At 42.9% G+C, this 26,538-nt stretch overlaps 2 protein-coding genes across 5 annotated transcripts in view; both read right to left on the minus strand.

Annotated features, from left to right (window-relative positions):
- sox1a (SRY-box transcription factor 1a) overlaps positions 1-4,916 on the minus strand; it is a 62,424-nt gene extending 57,508 nt beyond the window's left edge. For both annotated transcript variants that reach the window (XR_003889935.1, XR_003889936.1), the window contains exon 1: positions 4,021-4,916. The gene's annotated coding sequence lies outside the window, so the exon portion shown is untranslated. The remainder of the gene's footprint in view (positions 1-4,020) is intronic.
- Positions 4,917-6,763: 1,847 nt separating this feature from the next.
- Positions 6,764-24,907, minus strand: arhgef7a (Rho guanine nucleotide exchange factor (GEF) 7a). 3 transcript variants are annotated; one of them, XM_003961743.3, is made up of 21 exons: positions 24,743-24,907; positions 22,043-22,126; positions 18,384-18,468; positions 18,115-18,248; positions 15,598-15,799; positions 15,262-15,350; positions 15,031-15,125; positions 14,843-14,938; positions 14,441-14,563; positions 13,961-14,099; positions 13,826-13,885; positions 13,586-13,732; positions 12,816-12,902; positions 12,430-12,508; positions 12,216-12,355; positions 11,793-12,017; positions 11,605-11,698; positions 11,414-11,503; positions 8,023-8,122; positions 7,607-7,661; positions 6,764-7,516 (listed from the first exon to the last, which is right to left on the minus strand). In XM_003961743.3, the coding sequence occupies exons 1-21, from the start codon at positions 24,905-24,907 to the stop codon at positions 7,394-7,396; spliced, it is 2,412 nt and encodes an 803-aa protein (XP_003961792.2). In that variant the 3' UTR covers positions 6,764-7,393. The 3 variants fall into 3 exon arrangements, with proteins under 3 accessions (XP_003961792.2, XP_011606791.2, XP_029696471.1); XM_011608489.2 differs by lacking the exon at positions 24,743-24,907 and adding an exon at positions 22,249-22,314 and having other exon boundaries at positions 7,394-7,516; XM_029840611.1 differs by lacking the exons at positions 6,764-7,516; positions 7,607-7,661; positions 8,023-8,122 and adding an exon at positions 8,425-11,047.
- Positions 24,908-26,538: the final 1,631 nt, after the last annotated feature.

The following is a 26,538-nucleotide window of genomic DNA, read 5'->3' on the forward strand; positions in this document are numbered from 1 at the left end:
TGAATTTTGTTTAACTGATTGGAAATATTTTTGTTCCTCGTGGTGTTTGAAGTCGTGTTTTGAAGCAGGTGCCGCTGTAAGCCACTACGAGCGATCAGCGTGGTGAGATATGTTGTAATTGGATTGATTTAATGTGCAATACGCTCATTGACAGTTGTCTGAGTGAGCTGAGACAAAGGCCGCCACCAGCAGCCAATGAAGCGCTTCATTTAACACCAACGCCGTCTGCAGTTCAATTTCTTCTTCGCCAGCTTCACTGCAAAAGTGTTTAGAATTATTGTATGTATTCAGAAAGGAGGATCAATTCAGAATTTCATTTGAATCAAAAGGAGAAATCTAAAAATAGCACATCAATTCAGAATCTCAGATGGTTTATAGCCAACACACACACACACACACACACACACACACACACACAAGCAAATGCTAATATGCTATCGACCAAGATCACCAACTCAGCAGATCACCTGTCTAAAATGCGTGCTACTTGCAGTAACTCATCGTGCACGCGCGCGCACACGCACACAGGCAGGCAAAGTTCGCTGGCCCCTGTCAATAGGGCGCTAAGGGTTTTGGCACTAATGACCAGTGCAGCGATAAGAGAGGAGAGGTTAATGTGTTGCTGTGGGTGATCGAGATAACACCGGTCCCTTCAATCCTGCACACAATGAAACGCTGAGAAAGGGAGAGGACGCGAACAAAAAACTGAGAAAGAGATGCCAAAAAGTACAGAAATAAGCAGAAGCTTTCAACACAACATGGAGTGTGTGGGGGTGTGTGTATCGGGTTTATTGTACCTGATGTATGAATGAATGAATGTGGCTGCTGACCAGCGTTCACACGGCTGAAAACACGAGACCAGAGCAGACGTCAATTCATCCAGATGGAACCTTAAACGTGGGCTCAGTGTAGCTCACAAGACGCACCACATATACGACCCTGCCCTCGCTCTACAGACACTCTTCATGCATTGTGTTGCCGTGTAGGGGTGTTGTGTTCCATACTCATTTCTGCTGAGCGTGTATAAATGGTATAATAAACTGTACATACCCCATGTGCAGTTTGTTACAATTGCTGTTTCTCCTCCTCCTGGCCTTCAACTACTTTCAGTACGCATATATGTATATACGTATATACATGTATGTGCATGTTTATAAACACACACGCGCACACAAATTTCCCTATAGTGACAAAGTGAAACCCCACAGATACCCCCCCCCACCCCCATCCTGTGTGGCCAGATGGGTCGGCTGACATTTGGACACGTGTCAATCAACTCTTTCAATAACCAAGGGGCAGGAAAATGGAGTCAGGGGGGTCAGCAACTCACTGTATCACCATGGCAACAACTGCACTGAAGTTCATAGCCTGCTGGGATAGTAGTTCTAAGTGTGTGTATATTTGTGTGTTTGTGTGGAAAAATGGCTATTTTTCTGGATGTTCCTGTCGGACGTGCTTGTGCTTCCTTCTGCGTGCCCAATTGTTCCCTATCAGTCGGAGGCAAATACTCCTCCCATTTAGCTTCGCTGTCGCTATCCTTCGGAACCTCGCATGAAGCTCTAGCCTTGTCTCTCTCCTTCCCTCACAGCTTTTTAAACGCTCCCTCTTCTAACAGTGGGTCAGGGAGCAGGGCCCTGTTGGAAGGACAGCCCCTTTCCCCAAAAAAAGAGTCTTTAACCTTTCCCCACCTTGGCCTCTCTTGCCTTTTTCCCTGCTGCCTCATGCCACTTTCCTCCTCCTTGTGATCCTCCACTAGTTTTGTGCGTAATTATTTTCTCATCTTCAGAAGTTATATTGCGGGGGAGGAGGAGAGTGCACATGTTATCGTGCACAAGTCCGAGAAAATAGGGTTACCAAGCTGGCAACTAACTACTTGGAGTCTGCCCAGCTGGTGGTCTGTTTATGGGATGAATAAGAAAGACAATTTGTGGTCTCAGGAAAAATAGCTCAGATTGAGCCTCCGAGGACAAATCACTGACCCGTTTACCGAACACTTATCACAGAGGTTCACCAGCACAGTTCCTCTCCTGGGGCTCCAGCGGCTACACACGTGCACAGAGACTTGTTCATCCCTGGACACTAATGTCACAGCAACATGCAGTGATAACAACCACATCAAATGAATTTAAATTCATTCCAAATGGATCTCGAAACTGTGAGCATTCAAATATTTAAAAGAAGCAACAGTTTGTGGCAGGTTCTAAGGAGGGTTTGCTTAAGTGAATTAAAAAACCTAATTTTGGGGGATGCTCTTTGACATGGCAAAGCACTGGCGAACAGTTACAAATGGAATAAATATAATGTGTTGGGCTCCTAGATGCACCCTAGATCTGTGGTCTTTACCATAACATGTACAGTACGAGTGAAAGCTGTGGCTAATAGTTGTTTGATGTGGATTAACATGCTCCATTACCCCAATGTTCCAGTAATGCCAAAATCATTATACAGTGCTCATACATGCACGTGCGCGCACACACACACACACACACACACACACACACTATAACACAGACACTAAAGCTGCTCTATCCAAATCTCCCTCGGACAATATGGGCATCGCACTTCTCTGTCCAACACTCTTCCCCTTCCAGTTGCATCAATGGACGGGGCCAGACAGGAATGGAGTAATTCTGGGGGATAATTCATGGATAATTTTGGGATAATCTTCAGCAAAACATTCAGAGCACTGCCACCCAGTTTGCCCACAGCCTGATTACCAGGATCCAAATGCCAGCCACTTGTGTTGACCAGCACTGCCAGCAGCCACTTTGCTGCATGCAAATAAACAAAAGAAGTAACCAAGAAGCATTGGGCAAACTGTGCAGGAACGAAATCAAACATATATGAAGGTGAAAAAAAGTCAAAAATATTGTAAAAATTATATTAAAGGTAAGGTTTGATACAAAAGCATGCACACATTCATCATTTTGCACAGACACTGGTGTGCAAAGTATTTCTATTATGTGTCATTGCCATCTTCTGGCTGTCAGACACTACTAGGAGAAAAAAGTGCATATGTTGATGCATCGAATTTAAAATTTAATGTAAAAGCCACTTTTTATAAGGAACATTTACTGCTTACTCAGGCAGTTATATTTTAAAATACCTAATACACAAATTTAAAATAAATCGTATTTACTATGGCAATAATCTTCTCCCTCTGATCCGTTGAATGAACTGCATGAACATGTATTTAAACAGACAAATTCATATTCTCATCACCAGTTTGTTGTCGTGCTGGAAACGAACGTCAGGCTGAACGTGTAGTTCATAGGTTGATAAATACTGACATCTAGCGGCCTGTTTACTAACTTCACAAGGGTGTTCGAGCGTGAGCTGGGTGCATAGCGCCACCTACTGGCCGAATCACGGCATAACCTCAGCTGCAGGCCTGCACGCTCTTCTGTTGACTGCTCAAATTCTTTTGCATCTCAGGATTGGAGGATTAGAAATTGCTTTAACTGTGTCATATCGCGGTTATTCCTTCTCAAATAAGATCACTAATCTGAAATTATTTCTTTATACCTCAAGCAATTAAATTTAATGATAATACCTAATTGATTTTATAAATTGTCAACAGGACAAAATATAACATATTCAATATTGTGATTATTAATGAGTCACTCTGTTTCTGCTCCAATGGAAAACTCTTGCCATTAACCTCAATTAATTTTACACGTATGTACTCATATACACACCACCAATCAATGGATTTAGGGATAAGCAGCTGCTTACTGATCTGTTTTGGTTCGTTATGTTTGATACCAGAGTACATTTAAACGACTACTATTCTGAGCTGAGTTTTACACCAGATGTGCACACGTTGGGAAGTTGCCAATAACTTTTAAAGTAAAAATGATTGTGGAACCCGACAGAAGCGCATGGGTTACTTCCCACAGGTGACATCTCACAGTCTCCATGCTGTTTACCCTCATGCAGGTCATACATCTCCCGATGGCGCAGAAGCATGCAAACATCACTGACACCCGGACACAGACAGCAACTTTCACAGGTACTCACCAGGATTGTCATCAGTTTATCTCTCACGCCTGTATAGTCTTGAAAAACATGGTGCCAGATATAATGGAATGTTTTCTCAAGGTACCAGAGTAACTGCTGCTTCCCGTCACAGTTTGGTAAGAATGGCTCTCCAGTAAAACAAGGGAGAAAAAAAATAGAGAGAGCTGATTCAGGACACCCGTTCGTAGCTCAGCAGATCCATCAGGATGAAAAAGCATTTCAAGTCCAGCCCTCTTTTGGGCGCTACTATTGGAGAATGTCAGCCAGACAATCAGCCGTGGATCATCTGACAGAGGTAGCTTTAAACCTGATCACACATCAATAACAGATCATCTCAAACACCTGATGCGTCCAAGTGGCGTTAAAGCTCACCTGTTTTTCCCCCTCATCCGTGTATCATTCCTCCTGATGCCAAAAGCTGCCGTCAGCTTTGTAGTCCAGCAGATATCCCGCTCGCCCCTCACCCCCTTAACACCTCTTTGACTCTATCTCTGCACTTGACCAATCCACTCCACCAGCCCACCACTCTTTACTGCACGCAGACCTGCACCATTTCATGATAGCCTGACTTCCAGTCCTCCTCCCCTCACTCCTGCCAAACCACTCACCTGAGGAATCCCATTTCCCCTCTCCCATTTCTGCAATCTTCCTCCCCAACTGTCAGTCCCCTCTCTGGCCCACTATTGGACCTTTCGCTTCCTCAAAACAAGCTCTCGTTCTAACCTGGCGATTACCAATCTTTTTGACAGACTATCTGCTATTAGCCGCGGTCTTCCTCCTCCCTCCTCGCCATCTCCGTCTCTGCCCGTCCTCCTTATATATCCGCAGCCTTTGCTTTGCCTTCTCCCCATCTCCAGCAGCATGAATATATTATTATCAACACAATAGAGCCCTGCTTATTGTTTATGAATTACCAGCCTTGCGGCCAAACAAAGCCTATTTTCATGAGAAACCTCCATTTCATTTCAGCTCCAATTAGATTGGGGGCTAAAGAATAGGAGTCCTCAGGCCTCAGCCCCTAAGGATGGCAGGTCCATTCAGCTTCATTCAATGGGGCCTTATTGCTTTCCCATACAAAAGAGCACGTGGATGGGCTTTCAGACTGAAACAGCAACCAAAAATGACTGGGAGACAGTACTGTACAATAACAAATCTTTAAAGAAAGGACACTGAGTGCTTATCCTCCCATCCATCAATTCATCCCTCACTCTTGGCTTTCTTCTTCTCCTCTGTTCAGATATTGTAGGACCTGGACATTAATGACAGACAGTTGAAAGAGAAAGGGAGTGAAAGAAAGAGAAGAAGAAAGAGGCAGAGCAGCTCACATTTTCACAATGCATGTCAAGTCTAAATGATCACTGGCTGCTGAATAGACAGATGGAAGGGAAAAGAAGTGAGTAGTGCACGTGTGTGTGTACAGCTGATTGATTCTCCGCTTTGAAAAGCGGGAGAAAAGAGTGAATAAAGGAGAGGAAGACCTTGATGGGTATTTTTTCTTCCCAGAGCTCCACAATAAGTCAGGAGGGTTTGCATCATATTGTGGAGCACCCACGGTGACAAGCTGTCACGCCGTCAAAGACAGGAAGCAGAACTGAGCCCAGATAACAGACGCTTTGCTCTGCAGGTCATCTCCTGCTCACCCAGCAGACTGGAGACAGGCGCAACGACCTTAAGGCACTAAAAAGGAAGGAAAGTTGCAGCCCAGGCGGGCAGCATATCAGAGATCCAGACTGGCCCTCGCAACAGGGCAGCAGCAGCTCTGCTGCTCCGTTACTGGAGGAGCCAAGTGGCAGACGGCCCAGCCAGCACAGGCAGATAAAGTCAGGCCAACAAGGTCACAACACGAATGGCCTGGCTTTATCTGCCGATCACCTCCCCCCACCCCACCGCATGAGTGTAATGTGAGCTTTTGTTCCTACGTAGGAAAAGCGGCGTGGAAACAAAAGGCGATGGTTTTCACCAGTAATGAGCAGACAAGGTGAGTCACAGTGGAAAGGTTGACATCTGCCCAGATTCTTGCCACAGCAGCAGGACGGAGTTCTCGCGCTCCGCTGACGCTTAGTGCGATTCTCAGGGCAGGAAACGATTTCAATCAGCCGCTTTGACGAGGGCAAAGCAGGAAAACCATGAACATATGAACATTTCTGAAAATGAAGGGTTGTTATGGGTAGGTAGTTATGGACAAGATGCAGAGTACATCATGGAAACTATGGAAATTAGGCCCTTTGTGTGGCCTTTTTGTTATGACTGCTTGTGTCAATTCTATCGTAAATTAAGTCAAAATGTTTAATTGTGCCACATCTGGACATCAGTCAAATTTAATGGAACATATTTATTTATGTGATGAAAGAATATTGATACTTGTTCTAGAGAATTCTGCAAACTGGCCGACTGTACATCAACAGACATGAGATACAACATTTTCAACAAAGCCTTTTTACTGCTATTGTGATCTTTGATCACCACCCACATCCTTCTGGCTGAAAGCTTCATTCACTTTTTGACTTTATAGGATGCAGTTTAAATTTGGGGTCCTGACAAAGATTTAGTGTTTAGGCTACAGGCATCTTAGAACTCCGTCGTTGTGCTTTAGATCCTCTGGCCTGATTTCTGTCTCTGCTAACAGATTTAAATGGAAATGACTACCTGGCTGCATGATTACCTCAATTCAAGTAATAAGCAGCAACTTTTTACACCTTCTGCAGCATTGGTGCACATTTAATAATGAATCGAGCTGTTTTTCTAAAACCACATTTATTTCAATGGCTCATCTTCTAGCAGTATTTACAAATACAGTACGAGTTTGATATTCCTCAGGACGCCTGGAGGAACTGTTCAACAAGAAAAACACCACAGTGAGGACACAAAAGATGAGCTTCCAGGCAGACAGTCCTCTTCAGTACCTGGCAGAAAAGGCTGGACATAAATTCATAAAAAAAAAAAAAAAAAAAAAAAAAACTTAAATAACATAAGAGGTTACAAAATGGCAGGGTTCAAGTTCAGAGTACAAGTTCGGTCCCAGGCCTTGGTGATATCGTTAGAGTACTACTAATGTACCGCCGGACAGCAACGCTTGAAACGGTTGTCAACAGAAGGTTCTGGTGTCGTCACACGGAACACACCAACCATGGCTGCCAATGAGATGAGTTTTCTTACCATCAACGCGGCATTGAGGGAACGTTACCACGGAATCGGGGGTGGAAGCTGTTGGTAACGCTGGACTTATCAGAGCAGGCAAAACACCCCCTAACAGACACACCCCTGTCTTGTCACTCAGAAAACCGTGAAAGTGTGTGTGTGGAAAGCAACCTCACACGTGCTAGTGTTTGTTTTGTTTTGAAAGCTTTGGGTGGAGAACGTGCGTACCGGGTCCTCAAAGATTCGTCTCATCCCATGTGGGGTCATTTATGCTCTTCAACACCCTCCTCACGACCTTTTCCAGATCCTTCCGCGCCCTCTGCTCCTCCTCCAGTGACCTCTTCATCTTCTTGTTCTCCTGTGAGCCAAAACACTTTAGATGACTGACTGCCATTTCTTTATTTAGTCATCAGACCTTTCGGACCCCATCTGTCTTAATCGAACCTACCTGTTTCAGCTCTTGAACCTCATCCCTCAGGGCGTACACCACGTCCACCAGACTCCTTGAAAATCAATATTTGGCGGTCACCATTCAGATTGAACATAAAACACACGTTTTATAGCGTTACAAACAAAGAGAACAAGTGATGCCTGATTCCTCCTAGATGACACAAACAAGACCGGTTTGAGTGTTAGTGGAGGTATAGATGTCATAAAAAAGACCCTGATGTCATAAAACAGACCAAAATTGTTAAATGGTGTGTGAATCCATCAGGGAAAGGTCTAAAGCCGATTTTAAATTAAATATAAATACACTTCAGGTCCCAGCAGTCTTCATATGAATGAGTTGTAATAAGTACAGTAAGTATGGAATTTTAGCAGATGGGAAGATGGTGTGAGAAAGCTTTGTGTGCGTCATCTTACTTCTCCTCATCTGCACTCTGTCCATTGCGACTGGGACCCTCCCCCTGCACCTTCTTCTCGCCGGGGATGATCACGTGGAGTCCCATCTCCGTCCGCGGCCCTGTTTCAAAACATAAAGCGAGCTCAGTGATTGAGACCTTCAACCATCTCTCCGTTCGGTAAAATGAGCTGATGCAGGGTCGTCTGCTGTTACATTTCCAGCCGAGAGTCCCACCGTCTTTATGGAAGCAAGCACACAGTTGAGCGGAGGTGGTACGTTAGTCATGCGCAGAGGAAATATCAGACAGAGGGAAATGAAAGGAAACATTGCAGTCATGTGTTGAAGATGAATAAAGCTGCAGTCTTCAAATGAAGCCCCACGCAATCAGTTCATTATTCTAATAAAGCACCAGAACGCAGCGGTCTACCAAATGACAGATTTATTCAAAACTCATCGTACAGCGTTAGGGACTTGAACACTTCTCAGCAGTGTACAACAAACCAGACGACAGTACCGTCAGATCAACGCGGTCACATCTGTGGTGCGGTGTTAGAGCACAGAGAAGACAATATTGGTCAAAGACGGGGGGTCTGGGGGCCCTGCCTGTCCCACAGGAGGACTTTTCTTAAACCACAGAATACACCTGTCACTAAGCACACAATAGAAAGAGTTGCAGCTCAAATACTTAAGAGGTTTTTTCTTGATCCATGACAATGAATATTTACAAAGGATGGGGGGGGTCTATGTGCTCTTATAGTATAGTTCAAGTCCATTCTGACAGCATTCTGGGTCTGACTGAGAACTTTAAATACAGATATTTCTGTATATTTACACCTTTTTCATTTTTTTTTAAATCCCAAAACAGCAAAGGTGAGCGTTTACACTACGAATGAGCTTTTACTTTACAGGAACACCGAATATTCAAGTCTACCTATAGGACTATATCGTACACACGCTAGGCAGACAACAAAATTACAGTTGATCAGATCTGCTCCCAACACCCATTAGCCTGTTACATACTTGTGCAAAATAGGTCAAACATTTCATGATAGATTTTGGAAAATCTAACTCAAACCAAGATAATGTAAGTGGGGAAGATCTTCCAGGAATTGTAAACAATAACATTTCAAATAAAATATAAATTAAAAAAAAAAAATCAGCATATAAAATAATAAATAAGGAAACATTTCACAAACAGTAAACAGTCCTGTAACATGGGCTCATATCCTTCATATGCCATTCACACTGTTTGCTGTAAGAGGAGGAAAAGTGGGTGATTCATTTGTACTTTTAATACCAATACTGGAAAAATATTTCTTCATAAAAAATAGTTATTGATGCAAGAGAGCGTAAGAGGCTTGCATGTGGCATGTGAGGTAGCAACGTAATCCGTTTATGATATTACGCCGCCCTGTTAAATATGAGTCAAGTAACGTGTGTTTCTTATTGGAATGTAACATTTTAGAAGCCTAAAAAAGTCCAAGAACCTGGTGACATGCCTGAGTCTACATTAAAGCAAGGAGGCTGGTTCGAGCAGGGACCAAAGAAATACTGTCGGCAATGTCAAAATGTCAAACGTATATCTGAGACTGACAGCAAACATCCATGCAACTCACCAAACTCTTGGCTTTAAACTAAGATGTTTGATTTGTGCTGCTGGACGTACTCCTTATATGTGTTTCTGCTGTTGAGAGTAAAATAAACAAGTATAATTCCATTATATTTGGCAAAACCAGGGGAAAAAAGAACTTAATCATTAATCCAGTAAATGACCCAGGAGTTTTAATTATATTTACTATGTTCAATAAAGGTAGGCTCATAATTTCATAGTTATAGCTGAAAGGAAATTTGATAAATATTTCTATCTAGTTTTTTAACCAGAACTACATAGTAACTCAGCAGAAAATTACACAACATTACTGCACACGAAAATAAATAAATAAAAATCTCCCACATAATATTACACATCTGAAGGAAAAAAAGAAGCTTTTCATGAGCAATATTGTCATTTAGTTAGGAAATGTGGAAATGTCAATATAAATACATTATTTTGGCAAATTTGTTTTAAATCAAATTTTAAATTTACAGCTTTACTGTGTATTCCTGCAACACTTGTAAATTATGAACCCAAATTGCAGTACGTTATAATTTCCTTTTTTAAAATTGCTTTTTATGAGGTCAACTTTAAGTGTATTTCAAAAATGAACATCAAGATCCATATTAAGCAAACAGAAATGATACAAAAATATGAACAATTAGATATTTTGTTTCCATTCTGCTCTATCATCAGGCAGCAGTGGCATTTGTGCCCAAAGCTGTGCATGTACGTAACTCAGCTGTGCTTATATTTGAAAGCAAGTACTGACAACAACCCAGGAGAAAAGAATGGTAAATAATATGCACTCATTCCTGAAATATATCTGAATATCAGACAGGAAAAGCTCAATCCTCATATCTCCCTCCCTCGGTTACTCCCTGGGTTCCAATCTAACAGGCCTAGACTCCCTGCGGAGAATCCTCCGCCTAGATGGCCAAACAAGGGGAGTGCTGACATTCAAGAAAATGTAACAATAATTACTACACACTTACTGCAACTACATGGAGAGAGGAGGCACATAAAAGGGAAAGTGGCAAGGCAACAGGGAGATGCATAAAATATCTTAAAATAAACTTTTCAAAAATAAATAAGACAAATAAGTTAACAAAACTGAAGAAATATGTCATAAAAAATAAATAGATACAAAAAAGATCTACGGACGTTTCTTTTGATACACCAAAGATAAGAGGTAAGCACGCTGTACATCACATTACATTGCAGCGTGTCAATACAGTACGTTTAGTTCTGGTGAGAGATGCAGCTCTTACGCGGCACCGAACCCATCCTGTAACTGTGGCTGGTCCAGATGGAATCATAGTCAGAGTCCTCCGAGAGGTCAGAGGACAGTTCTGGCCTTGACACGCTGCTACGGCGGCCTGGCAAGTCCATACAGGACCGGTCCACGTCAGCCAGCACGTGGTTGTGCATCAGGTCAGTGCCCTGCCAGGCTGGTCGGAACGAGCAGAGTGTGGCGGCGGTGTCGCGAAGGGAGGAAATGGTGAGCGAGCGAAAGAAAAACGGTGGTGGTGGCGTGGGCAGAACGCAACAAATGACAAATCATATTAAAATCCGGGGGGGATGGATGGATCAAAGGGGAAAAAAATATCATACAAAAGGCAGAAAAGAAAGTTGATGAGAGCAGAGAGGAAAAAAGCAAACTCAAATCAAAGCAGAACAATGGAAGAGTGGAGAAGAGACAGTAAAAAGGAGAAAAGACTGTTAGAAAGCTCAGAATTCCAAGTTCAGCAAGAGTGTTTATCCTCTTTTATTTGTGCATGCACATGTGTAGTGGGAGAAAGATTCTGTTTTCTTACTGGAGTTAAGAGTCTGCCTGGTTTTGGCGCTGGTGCAATAAGCTTCAATCACTTTCAAAATCTGTGCATCCTCTTCCAGAGCAGCTGTACCTGGCAAAGGTGAGGATCTTATCATCACTCACATGTGAATATTTCCATCGGTCACATGTAAAGCTCATTTTAAAAAAGGGAAAGTGATAAATGTGACTTACTTTTCCTCAAGGCAAATTCTTCTTCTGACTGTTTTCTCTCAGGTTTGCGCTTAGGAAGGAGCTTCTTTACACTCTTTGGACTTTTACTGAGATCCTGATTATACAGGCATGAAAGGAATCAAATATACACTCGTGTATTTAATGAGAACAGACATGTTTTAAAGCACCCAAAAAGAGATTCTACTCACTTCTTTATAACAGAGGGCTGCAGAGGGTCTTAAAGGGGGGGCAGGCCGCAGACAGCTCAGGCTCCATGGTTTGGGGGTGTTGGGCGGTTCTAGTGGACCCCACATCATGGTGCTGGACAGAGATGTTCCATGGGAGGAAGGATGGGGCAGGGTGTGGTAGGTGGGAGCCACCGTCATGGCCTTACCCTCAGCATGACGAGACAGCGTTACAGGGTGAGACGGAAGCTGAAGAATTAAACCAAATGGCCGGAGTCAGTGTTAAATTCCCCAAATATTCATCTGACAGAAGGCAAAAGTCACTTCACCAAACTACTGTATAGAGTCATATAGGATGGCTGGTGATACACTCTTGTGTTTGGGTTTTCATCCCTTAGGACAGAAAGAAAAGGCTCTGGAGTTGGTGTCTGCTAACTGGTTACCCACCGTGTGGCAGGGGACCGTGAGCGGTTTGTGGCTGGGCGCCGTGGCTGCCGTGTGTTTGATCTGTCTGCTCAAGAGTTCCACCCAGTCCTGCAGGTCCTGCTTGTGGGTGCAAATCACCTGCAGACGGTCAAACATCGTGCCTGCAAAAGCAGAGACAGCAGTGATGAAAGCGCCGCCTGTTCATGAACGGCTGTTTATCTTAATGTCTTCCTACCATTCAGCTCAAAAGCATTTTTATGTGCATCACAGTCTTCCAGCTTGGACACAGTCATGCCAGCCAGAGGTAATTTCCCCTGCAGATTAGATTCAGATACAGAAATTCAATTTAAACCACAATGTGCTTACAGAAGTTTTATTTATAGCTGCAGTGTAGCAAACAGTTGGAACAGGGTAATGAAAAGATGAATGGAAAAGCAGGAGTAAATATTTATACTCTCGTGTTGAAGACACAATTTAGTAAAACCCATGATTCAAAAATCCCAAAGTGTAATTAAAAATTTCACTTTCAGCTGACTTTCATTCAAATACAGCCTGGACATTTTATGTTGAATTAATTCAATTCTGCTTCTATGATATGGAGGAGAAAGGTTAATGACTGACCTGAAATATGAAGCCACTCATTCTGGGGCTGGCAGACAGCATCAGGAGGACGTGAGGGAAGAGCATGAGATAACGCTCACTCTTCTCCTGATCAACACAAGTTCAAGCACCTAATGTTAAACCTCTCTTTAAATTAAGCAATTTTTTTATAAACCTCGAAAAATATCTCCTATTCTGAGGACATTTCTCCCACAGAATCACGGAGCTGAACATTAAAGCCAGAATTCTTCAGAATTTCACCAAAAATACAGGCAAATCTAACAAAAGCAAAAACACAAAACTTTGCATCAAATCGAAAAGTTTATTTGGTATTTGCTGATAATGTTTCATATACCGTATAAAACAATTACAGCATCGGATGTGTGACAGGAACAAGATGATCCGGGGTGTGCTACTAATTATTAAACTTTAATGATTCTGAGACTCAATATTAAAGCCAAAGAGGATAAATTTGTTACATATCAGTTGTCATATTTCAGTTTCAGAACAAATGTGAGATTCATTTTTGAGAGATCTGATGGGTTATTTTGTTTAAAATATCAAATTTGTAAATGTGTGCTGGGGTTTGCAAGAGTCTTAAAAACGTAATTTAACAAAAAATTGAATGAATAAAACAAATTAACTACGGTTAAACTGAAAGATGCTGCTTATTTATTTGCTGATTGTTATTTCGTCCCGATAAACACAAACTCACAGCAATTTTAGGTGCCTTTAATCAGTTCGATAAATATTGTGTGAGTGCGGTTTTACAGAACACCTCCATGACGTACCTCTGAGCCTGGACTCTGCACTAACACCTGGCTCATGAAGAGCACAGAACCCAGAGTCTTGATGTCATCCCCCTCCCACAGCCGGATGGACTCCGTGAGGATCTGCAGCTCCAGTTCCTTTCGCTTCCGGACCTCCTGGCACTGCACCTGGAACAGACAACAATGTTAATCACTTACTATTTGATCCTCTTATCATTTAACTTACAGACATGTGGCAGGAGGGAGGAAGAAAGGTCTCACAGAGAGGCTTTTAAATGTTGCCATGCACTTCTGAATGTCTGGTCGATCGGGATGACCCTCCTGCAAAGAAATAAACCAGAGATGGTTGAAAGACAAAATCAAACCATTGCTGCAAACGACTATTTAGATACAGACCTCCATGTGTCTCTCCAGCTCCTTTAGTAAGGTCGGGTATTTGTCGAGTCTCATAAAGGGTTTACTGAGGCCAGTGGTCAGGGTCAGGATGCCTGGACTGACTGCACCCCTCCCCTCCATGAACTCCCCAAGCACTTCACTGTAACAGCAGAGAATGAGAGTCACAGACATTTCAAGGCGAGGGATAACTGATTTTAGGAGGGAACCATGGCAACAGTTGTACGATATTAGGGAAAAAATATTTATAGTGTTAGACTGATTATAAAGTGGGTTCGTCTGAAATCATACTGAAATAATCTCTGGAGTAGGCTTCAAGAAAGAAAAGCCCTTAAATAAGATTAAGTCATGATTCCTGTTTGTGTAGGTTTACAGAAATCCATGCATAGACTTGGATTTAACCAGTATATGATATTTAATCAGACAAGGAAGGACAGGTATCTGATAGTTAACAGATTCTACTAATATATCAAATAGGTGCACCTTTGCTGTGTGAGAACATTGACTGCAGAGGGGTGGTTGGAGCAGTAGCTGTTGTAAAGAGCCTTCATCTGTGGCATTTGGTTTATGAAGAAACCTCCCACCCTTTGCTGGCTCTCTGGAAGCCTGAAAAAAAAAAACAGACATTGACTCTAATAGTGACAGACAAAAACCAAAAGAGACATATGGCATACAGTAAATAGAATGTGTGCATGTGCTATCAAGTAAAATCGCACATTATATTTTCAGATATAGGTACATATCCAATAAGGTTTTGGAGGATCACGAGATACGTTTGCGATCGCATTCCCTGTAATTACATTGACTCAACACTAGGGGTCTCTGTACACGCTTCTATAAGCTGCAGCTGCTGCTGCAGTGGCGAGTGTGAGCACAGAGACTCACTTGGTGCACTCTTCTAGAGACTGAACCAGCATCTGTTGGAAGGTGCAGATTTCTTCAAGGTTACCCAGAATGAGAGCCACATCTGAACTGCTCAGCCTGGCGAAAAATACAAGATAGGTTACGACAAAAGTTGTACTCTAAGAACAGTGTTCCAATTAAACAGTAATTTTAGCGTTAATGACTCATACTTGTCAGTATTCTGAAGAGGTCTCAGATAGTTTGTCAAGAGGCTCTGGAGATCCTTGGAGTATTCTGTCTCCGTTTCCAAAATATTCTGCAACACCTTCAAAACAAATGAGCCAGGCACAATTTTAATATGAAATCTATTTTATTCTTTAATAGGCAGCAGGAAAACAGAAATTAATATAGATGTTATGAAATGTATTTCCGATGTTGAAAGTGGGCCACCCCACCCTTACCAAGTTGTAGTATGTTTTGCTGATCGCAGACGTGTCAAAGCCTTTAGGGGGACTCTTAAGTGTTCCAGACTTGGGGGACACTTGTTTGTCTGCAACCACAGACAAAAATATTACAGCGCACAGTTCAATTTTAACATAATTTCTACTGGAATAGCTATGACTGAGGGTGATCTTTTTGAGTGTCATCATCAGCTTTTTTAAAGAAGGCTGGGAATCTTTAACAGGCCGAATCACTCATAGAAAAGCTATAAAATACCTTTGCTAGCATCAGTCCTGATGGAATGATGACAACAGAGAAAGCATAACAGCTAGAAAGCATAATGGTGTTATACCCACCAGAGCCTTTGACTTCACGGACATAGTTGCTAGGAAACCACCCAGTCCTGCCATTGAGCGTTCCCTCCCACCAGCCACCTTCCTCCTGACGAGACACGCTGATGATGTCACCCTTGGTAAATGTGAGCTCATCCTCGTTCGTCTGCTGGAAGTTGAAGCGTGCCTTCACCAGTAGCTGCTGTCCACTGTTTTCTGACATGTCCTGAGGAATGAAGGAGTTTTTCAGCAGTGCAAAGGAAACTGAGAAAGCCAAGTCAAAGGAAAGGCTTGTGAATGAACATGGACAGATGAGTAACACTGTTCTTGTGAATCAAAGCCATCAAATATTTAAACTTTACAAGACAGGGAGATTTATGCCATCAACAGGTGTGAACTGGCCAGATTAATGAAGATCAGCTTAGGTAGCACTTAGGAAACAACTTCAGTTTAATCAATTTGTGATTGTGATTTTAAAGAAATCTGGTCTCAAAAACAACAGGCTAAAGCCTTTCTTCTGCTGGTGGATGAGCTCAGCCTAAGAGATCATGTAAGGAGCTCAGATATCCGAGAGGAGCTCTGAGTGGAGCCACTGCTGCTCTGCAATTGGAGGAGCAGAACAGGTGAGTTGTGCACGCCTCAGAGACGTCTATCTGGAGGGGGTGTTTATAGCAGGCAAGCCGGAATGAGACCCAGAGCCAGACCTAGCAGAGACTAGAGGGAGAACATGCTCAGCTGATGATCTCAGCCTCCCTGTAAAAAGAAAATTCTGACCCTTGACCTGGTGCCAGACCACATACAAGCCAGAGGTTAAAAAAAAAAGTCAGTTCTTGACTCCCCTGTGGTTTTTAGGCATCCAAAACAATTAATCAGTTTTGCTTTTGATCAGACTATAGTTTATTATTAATAAGGAACCCTATTATACACCAAAATGTCTATATAAATACATTATTGTGACAAAGAACAGACTTGTAGATGAACTAGTTGGCTTTCAAATGCTTCCTTTCTATCTTTTGTCACTGCAGAGCAACAGAGAGAAACTCAGAGTTGGTTGGGTTTTTGGAACCAGTTAGCTTGATCGAGGTTAGATCTGCTGGATTCTGCTGTTACACCACTCACACTAAAGTTAGCACGTTGATGCACCATTTCCTTTGTTTGGCGTTGGGACATTTGCACATTGCCATCCGTCACAGGTCTGACCCCCACCCCCACAATGAGGTGTGAGGCTGTTTTTTTTGTCTCTCTCATCCATCATAGTGTTGACAGCATCATCGTTATACGTTTCAAGTGAAAACTGCGAGGTAACACTGGACATCAGCGAGTCAATGGTCAGTGTTGTTTGGTACTTCGTACTGAACAAACGGTTAAAGCCGGTGGAATTTGTATCGAATCTGTGGCTACAGGTAGAGGATAAGAGTGCTTATTGCCTCAACGGTGACTAAAATGGGTGATGCTGCACAATAGAACAGTTTGACAAAAAGTAGTGGATGGTTCATTTTCAAGCGTCAGGGCAGCGTTTGACTTCAGTAGAATTTCTTGCTCCAGTGATTAGATGAAGTGAAGGATTGTCAAAGAAATTGTCTCAAAACCTTTTTTGAAAATAATTAATTCCTGCTAGAGTGTCGGCTCTAAGTTCATTTAAACAGCTCGAAGTTTTACAAGTATAAATAAACTGAGACTATAGTGTCACTATCGGTGACGTCATGTAACATTTTCAGTCAGTGGTGTCCGGTGGCGTGGAGAGATGGAGATCTATTTGCAAAATTAATTTCCAAAATTTCATAATTAGGCCACTCAGTGTGTCCCATGCTGCTCCTGCCCATCCTGTCATTGATCAGGATTTTGTTGTCAACCCATTCAGCTTGTTTATCACCTGTTTCAGCGTCCAGACTGGTTATATTGCAATAAATAACTGTGTCCTGCACAGAGCCTGAAATCTAACATTTCATCTCTCCATCTCCATGGAAGCTAGGCAGCTCGCTGATCTCGGGATCTTTCAGTGCTCTGCTACGATGAACAAAAGAGCTGTGCCATACACAAGCTGTAGGCATACAAGCATTCCCCGTTTGGTGGGATTTCCCGAGCATGATGTAATTCATGTAGGCGCTTCCATTAAACATCCTGTACTGACACATTTGATTTGTTTGACTAGAAACTTTTTGCTCATCAGCCATCAGTCTTGGGGTAGTCAACAGGAAGACCGATCTTAAGGGAAGGGACCAAGACTTTGTACTGCTTTGAGATCTGGCTGGGCAGCTCTCACTGCCCTGCAGCTTCCACAATGACACCATGTTGAGGGTCTGCCCAGTGACATGTGACAGGCAGGTACACCAACATCGTCAGGCAATTTAATGGGACGACTTTCACATTGCAGGTGAGGAGAGGCGAGCCCCAGATTTCCCAGATCGATTGCAGGGTCATTGCACCGAGGACGAAACGCTGCGACAACCCTTTCAGATTTCCAAAAAGAACCAGCGCTGATCCAGAGCAAAGTGGGCTTTTGGTACAGGGTGAAAGGGGTACAGTGAGTGCTGACCTTACCAGACTGCGAAATTGGTTTTGCAACAGCTTGGAGGACCGGCCCAGTGACGTCTGACAGGACAGCGACTCAAAAGACTTAATACGGTGGGATGAAGAGTGTCGGGCAGACACCGAATCGCTGCCCACGCTGATATCTGAAGAGAGAGAATAAAATATAAATACATCGGACCTGCTGTCTGCACGAAACACCCACACGCTCCTGGCTGAGGAATACCCACAATTATCATGTAGCTCACACTACTAAGACAAGAGTTTAAGTGTTGACTGACCTGCAGTCACTTTATTCAGAGCAACCAGACTGCTGAGCACCTTTGAGAAGTTCAGTCCCAGCAGCAGGTCACTGGCCTCGAATGGCTGCGAACGAGAGCAGAGAAAACAAAGAGGGATCATGTGAGTTTGAGAACCAGCAGGCTGCAACAAGCACATTCTCCAAACAGGAATAACACAGTGCCAGCAGTCGATCACCTCATACAATAGATAGGTCAATAAATGGTGACGCTGACAGCATTTGCATCTCTGATACAAACTGACAAATGAAAATGTTTGGATGTTAAAAAATGAAAATATTATGAAAGCAATTACTTCAAAATATGATATGCACTATTAAAGAACTCTGTCTACCAGGCACAAGGATGCAATTAAAGGAACAAATGTCTGATGACAAACAAAACCTTAAAGACCTTATTGGAGACATCAAAATAATTAATAATAAATAGATATTAACCATTGATTATCACACTGAGTCTGAGTCTTCCAAACTGTAAATTAGCAGTCACAATTTCACATTATGGTACAATTTATGCTCTGGGCTTTTAATGGTTAATGAATAACAATTCTGACCTTTGTTTCCAACCAATTGACTCTCGTAAACTCTTCTTAAGGAACAATACACACCTTAAACATCAGCTTTAGGTGTGTTAAAGGGGCGCGTCTGTTTCATGCAGTAGTTTTGTGATGAAATTAGATTTTTCGCAAATATCAGAAATGACTCTACAACAAACTGAACACGATCTTGCTTCTTTACCTCCTTTGGATCAGAGCTGACTCGCTTTGGATGACGCAGGCTTCATGTTTTTAATGTTGCAATGATGCCATGACTGCGATCTCAATGGGATTACAACAATATGAATAATGCCGGAGTGTCAGACAGGGTGCGGAGGGCAAAGTAATGACAAAGAAATGGATGGATGGATGGATGGATGGATGGATGGATGGATGGATGGATGGATGGATGGATGGATGGATGGATGGATGGATGGATGGATGGATGGATGGATGGATGGATGGATGGATGGATGGATGGATGGATGGATGGATGGATGGATGGATGGATGGATGGCTGGATAGTGGTTTTGATCACAAGGAGACAAGGAAGAAGAAAGTGTGCCGCTGCTGCTGACTGTAGCACTGTCTGCATTATTATTTCTGGGACTCTCCCTGTTTCTGGGACTCTCCCTGTTCTCTTGGCGAGAATGAATGGCACCGATTGTATCTCTGTTGATGGATGTCATCGTTCTCTGGCTTCCCGTGTAATGGCTTCATGTGATTAGTTATTTTTGCATCAGTTATACTGAGGATGAAGGCCTGTATGATAAGTGGCTCCTTTATATTTCACTGATTGTAGATGCATCTAATGGGACTATGTGGATGGCATGACAAAGCACGTGTTAGACAGCAATGTATAACTCTGACACGTGTGATTAAAGAACATATAATTCTGATTCTTCCCGCGTGACCGAAGGCCAAATATAGCAGGATTTCATTTAAAGAAAATATTACTGTTCCCTGCGAACCATTATGAAGATTTTAAACACTCATGCAGAGAGATAATGAAGCTGACAAGCTTCAACATGTCCAGAGGGCCCAAACATCACAGTAAGATAATGATTCCTTAGTACAGACTCACACAGCAGAAACACCCCGGTGTGACTCAACAGCCCCACACAGGGCAGCGTCTCCACACATGACAAGTGGTTACCTGCATGTGGTTCCACATCCTCATATATCATTTATAATAACGATTTAAGGACAAATTATTCATTCTAACACTAGACAAGTAGCCAACTGAAGCTGCTTGAGAACCAGCAAGCTGCAACAAGCACATTCTCCAAACAGAAATAACACAGTGCCAACAGTCGATCACATCATATAATAGATAGGTCGGTAAATGGCTACATTTCATATAGAGACTCCATTTTAGCACCGAAAGACCAACAGATCATTCCAACCACAATCTATGTTGATTTGACAGAAGGTTCCAGCACCCGTGCCATGTTTCGAACTGCAGCCTAAGGTTTGAAATCACAAACATGTTCATTTCACTCATACAGAGAAACAACTAAAGAGCAGCTGATCGGAGATCAGATGTCACCATCATTTCTGCAAGCTAGACAAAAAAAATACTTTCTTGTTCGTGGTACTTATTTGACAATGAAGGTCGATTGTTTGAAATGTGATTGCAGCGTCACAGCAATTCCAGTTCCACAACTATGCAGCGCAGAATGTAACCAAGTGCCTTAAGCAGCAGGCTGCAGATTACAAATGTAGTAATGAGACACAGTTTAACAGTTCAACGGTTGGAGGTAAACAGAACTACAATAAAGTGCGGCAGCTCTGCATAGACACTAATTGTACCCTTTGAGACACGAAATTCTCTTAAACTATTGGTGAATATGTGATACCACATGATACTCCATCAGCAGATACAGATAGATCACGCTTAAGCCGGTACCAGAGTAAAATTACTCCTCCCCTGAGAGCTCCAGGGTGGAGGGAACTCCAACGATTACTTCCTACAGCAAAAGACATTAGAGGTGAAAGGTCAGTAACAGCAGCTGCCAAACTGTGAAGCGCAGTCTTGGAAGGATGCAATCTGGTGAGGAACCCAAATTAGATTGGCACCATTGGAGCCGTCGCCAATAAACATGCAAACGGAGTGAGGCCAACATGTTGATGCAGAAATATGCAGGTTAACGCCATGAGAAAGAGACAGGACAGAGCTGAAAAAGCTGCGTCGGTCGTGCGCTGTGTAGGGCCCCCGCTCTAATCTGCAGCTGGATCTACCTGGGGTCAGAGCCAGAGGGGCTCCGGGGGCTGGTGAATGGATGTTATCTTTAATGCTCCACAGATGACGGGCAGAAACGTGGTCATTCTTAAAATCACTGTAACACTGCTCCGATGGAAACTTAAAGAGGATAAATTGCAGAAAGAAGTGCAGCACAAGTCAAAGTTAATGTGACTGGCGTCGCCAGTTAAACGCTGGATTATCGCTTAAGCGCCGCTGTCAAATCTGGATCCTGCAGTGACATTTCAGTTGTCGAGACATTCAACGCGACAGCGCTTTGCTTCTCTTGTTCGGTAGCTGGAGATTCAGCAGGGAAAAGGCTGAGGAACACAGAGTTGGTATTGTCACTCTGAGATGGTTCAATGACCCTTCTATGCACTGGCAAACACACAGCACACTGTCCTCCATTTGCTTAAAACTATGGAGATTCTCTCACAACCACAACACTGTCAAATATTCCTGTAGCGGAGCACTGAGCTGCTCAGGTAAATAACAGAAAGTAGGGTAGCTCAACATCAAAGACAAAAAAAAGCTTGTATAGTACTGGAAAATCCAGTGGAATGAAGAAAATACTGAGACAAAGGTTAAACGGTGATGAGCAGAAGTGCAAGGTTGAATTTCAAGCTGCTGCTACAGTTATTTTTCTTGGGGCTGATGTGTGATTGTTCTCGGCTGGTTGTTCCCTCCACCTCCCTCTGTCAGGAGCTCCATGGACCCATTGTTTACTGTACCCGGGTCTCATCTCGCACGGGTTCTATAAACACTACACATTCACAAACGCCACTTCAGGGCGAGAAAATACACACAAGGGTGTGGCAACAAGGCACCATTAACTTCGAAAATCTGGAGAAAAGGGGGACTTACCTCGACGCGAAATGATGTGCAGCCCTTGAGAAACTCCTTTATGTTGTACAGACACTCGCCGTCGTTTTTCGGCTCTTGGTAAATCTGCAGAAAAGATAACCCGGGTTAAAGGTAAACCTCCAGCTCAGGTAGCGGTTTTCCTGCTGCTCGCACAGTGGTTTTCCGCAGTTAATAGCTTTGAAAATGACTCCAGTCGGTCGACACACATTCTCCAGCTCCTCAGCGGGCCTGACACACTCCGGGAGGCTGGACTCTGATCCAGCAGCGGGGAAGTGGAAGCGGCGGCGGCAGCGAGGCGGCGGAAGTGACGCCAGCAAACAGACGCCCACACCGGTAGTGTTTGATTCTGATTGACAGGGATCGTTTGATTAAAAGGATGCGATCACTGCGACGGAGGGGCAAATGCTCTTAAAATAAACAAAATCGGCCACTTTCATTGGTGTCACTTTTAAAATGATAGAATCTTAATTAAACAGGAAGTTCAACTAAAACATCGACACATCCGTCTATCTCTCCAACGGGTTGATGGAGTTGGGGGTACTACTGTATGTAGAACCCCTCGTTCAACAGAGTACTTCACTAAGTTAAAATATTAGATGTCAAAATTAAATATTTTGCTTTTATTTTATAGATTCCAAATGCCAGATGCTGCAGAATAAATACAAAATGATGTGGTACCCATGTCATTATTGCTTTTGGATTGTACTGATCTGCATGATTGCTACAGTGAGATCAGGCTTCAACACACAAGCCGCAGGTTATAGTATACTGTAACTGGATATTTTGGTGAAAATGCCACAGTTAATGAGGGTTCTATAGTTGAATTTAGCTTACAGATGCTTGTCTTCTGCACAGTTTAATACATTTTCTTATTGGATCAAACCTTCTCATTAAAGAATATGTTAAATGCTTTGCAAAACACTATAGAATGAGCAAGGAACATTGGTTATTGTATTTCCAAGCAACTTGAGCACCCTATCATGGCTCCAATAACATCAATGTATGATGATCATACTACAATGCAAAGGGCCTGTCTAGGGTTTATTTTTAAGGTGACGCCTTTGTTACTTGAATAATTTTCTCTTGTCATTTCATCATGTCTTCCAAAATTCCTGTAATTGAAGCTGTAAACTTGCATCACTGCGTCTGCAAACCCAACAACATAGAATTATCAGGAAACATAAAGACAAGATAAAAATAATAGATGGGCCTGTTCTCAGCTGGCAGCAGTTGTAGCTACCCTGATAGAACCTGACATCTGACCCAGATGTGACCCACATCTCCTACTTCTTGGCCCTTCACACTATGTGATGAATTAAAATGGGACAGGATGAGCACCACCTCATGGTCAGACAGAAGCACAAACCTCCATCCTAAGGAGGAGGAACAAAAGAATGTTGTTGTGTAAAAGGTAAAGCAAATGTCACTGAATTGAGTACATGTCAGTTCTGTTATCATTACACAGTTGGTCCACTAAAGACACCTTCCTGTTTGAAAGCAAATGTTGCTGACTATGCGTAATATACTTCGGTCTAAGAATCCCACATACTGCTTGCAACACCTTTTCTCCCCTTCAGATCTTGTTACACATTTGATCATTTGGATCTGAAGAATGGTTGAATTTGTCATCTCAACACCAGTAAGGAAAACCTCTTTTAAAAATAAGAAGCTAAACTGAACCCACCAGTTTGCCCATCAATGCAGAGACAATCAGCCATGACAGTTTCCTTTTTGCTGTTTCAAGTTTAAATTCATATTTTCAAACAAAATTGTGAATGTGTTGAAATTTAAAGTAGCCTTATTTTAATATACAGTATATATCCTATAATAATTCTCTGGGCTGAGTCATCCATGTCCAAGACGCCTCCCCTATCCCAACGGCATTTTATACCAGCATCATTATATTATGCAAAGCATTTTGGTTATGTGACAGAAATAAATGACACCTGTTAAAGAGGGGTATTTTCAGGTCACTTTAGGAACCTGTTTGTCTTTTACCTGGAAAATTTGCTCGCACATTTAATGAGTGAGTGGTAGTTGCCTCCGGCACAACAGTCTCTTTTCAGGAAACCCTGACACTAAACCACACCGGCCGACGCCATACATTGACGAACGCAAACACTGCACTGTTTCTTTAAATGGGGAGAGGGTCCAGCTCTATCTTTGCGCCTATGCAGTCAATGGCGGCCCATAATTGCTGTGGTCTACTGGTACACTGACAGTCAGTCACACTGCTTGGATCAAACAGCGTTTACATACTGATACATTACCAGCAATGGATTAAAGGAGAATTTAAAAAGATGGGTGGATGGGTCACACAAATGAGCGCACATCTGCATCAGATTAGATCAGGCCTTCAATAATAACACCCGCTGGACGTGATAGCGCCTGATCAATTTGATCACCCAATTTCCTATCCTGTGCGCTGTTGCCTGATTTAGACCGGATCAATACGCAGTGGAAACACCCCCCTCTTGGCGCACGTCTGTGTAAGCATATAGCGCTGTTTTCGCAGACAATAACCCGGGCTGCCGTGACCTACAAAGGAAAATCGCCTCATGGGCCAGTGGGCAGAAAGAGAAGCCAGACAGTAAAACCGCGTCGGTTTTCACGGATCTGCAGCGCACAGACGCGCCGACGGGGCGGGCGGTTGGTTGTATGCGGAGGGGGAGCAGGGAGGGGGTGTTTTAATGCCCTTACTTTCTCCGTGGACCCCGGGCTGAGACGCTCCAACAGTCTGCACAAAACCACCCCATCTTTCAAGGAACTCTGGAGAAACGCTTCAGGATCCGAGATGGTCTTCTTCGGCGATTCCAGCACCCCGAGCGTGATCAACCATGTAACCGTCTGTTCCGCCGAATTCATGTCCAGTCGCAACAAATCCTGCTCCCAAAAAAGGCGACTGTGTTTGGTTTTTCAGCAGCTTGCCGCCCTGGTTACGCTGTCATCTGCGCGTTAAGAAGAGGAACACAGCAAATCCTCCAAAGAGGATGCGATGAGAAACAGAAAGAAAAAAGGGGAGAGGCTGCGGAAAACCCACCGCCTCAGGGTGGATACGGATGACGGCGAGCTGGTGGAAATTCAGTAGGTCTGGTTCCTTCCCTGAAATGATGTCTTTTCCACCTGGCAGGCTGTCAAATGCGCTTCGCTGTGATGCGTTGACGCTCAAGACTGCATACGTGCGCACGGCAGCCAGCAGCCGTTCATCCGTTGGATGACATCACACAGGAGGGACAAGCCACCCCGAGCAGTTGTTAGCGCACTTCAGCGTGACATGAATAGCCTGTTTCTGTGACTTTACATATGCTTTTACTCTTTCCCTCTCAGCCGCTTTATGATAAACAAACCTCGGGCTAACGGTGCATTTTTTTTAATACACAAGAAGAAAGTAGCTGTGCAAACAGAGAGCACTGCATTTAAATTTGGTTACATATTACTAAAAAACTATCCTAGAAAATGTAGAAAAAATGTCAAAAACTGAATGCTGAAGGAAAAATATCAAATACTGTGTTTAGAATTCATCCTTGAATGTAGAGATGGTGTGGAAGTATTAGGAAAGATAAATAAACCGATGATGATACATATACTCATTATAAGAACTGTGTGTCATTTCACAAACTGGCCACTGGATGGAGCTCTTTGGTAGCTGCTCAGTCCAATAATCTTCAGTATTTGGTCAGAAAGCGGCTATAAAATGTTCTTAACCTGTACGCAAACACAAAAAATCAATCAACTATAAAAAACAAAAGTCATCATGTAATCTGTTTTTCCAAATCAACATGCCATTAAAGCTTGTTGATTGGAATAATGCTTTTGAATACAATTGTGGGGTTAGATTAAGTTTAAACCAGACTGTAAATTGATATTGGGCTTTCTTTCAAAACCAAATAAAAAACACATTATTCGTTAACATAACATTAGTGAGGACAGATGTATTGATTTAACAATTATATTAATAGCTTTTCAGAACATAGTGACACAAAAGTGGCATAAGAACTTCAAGAACTGTGACCCTCAACAACTTTTATGTAATTGATGTAGACATTACAAATGTCTTTAGTCCTTTAAGTGTGGTGCTATATACAGTATTGACAAGCTGCCTACCTTTTAGCTGCAGAATTCTGAAACAGAGTCCAAAGCCAGCTGTGGAAAAATAAATCACCGCTCAGGCTGACGTCGGCCTCCATCAGCTCTCTGCTAGTTTGAGTGAGGAAGAGAGAAGATGAACATGAGCCTGCGTTGTCAGGAAGGCTTACTCCTGAGGCCAACAGTGTTCTAAACAGGCAGTGTCGAGGGATGCTGCCGAGACCTTGAGGTCCCGTCGTCTTGGGTCTGTAACCATGGGGCTCTCGAGCTATGGAGACTGGCTCCAGGCAGGTCTCATCCCTCCATTTCTGGTTCATCCAGCTAAAATTTCACATGAAAACACTGTTAAGAATATGTCATAATATCAAAAACACATGCTGTAAGTAGAGTCCACACACATCTTGTATAGA

The sequence above is a fragment of the Takifugu rubripes genome, chromosome 1 (assembly GCF_901000725.2).
Source record: "Takifugu rubripes chromosome 1, fTakRub1.2, whole genome shotgun sequence".
Classification (NCBI taxonomy): Eukaryota; Metazoa; Chordata; class Actinopteri; order Tetraodontiformes; family Tetraodontidae; genus Takifugu; species Takifugu rubripes.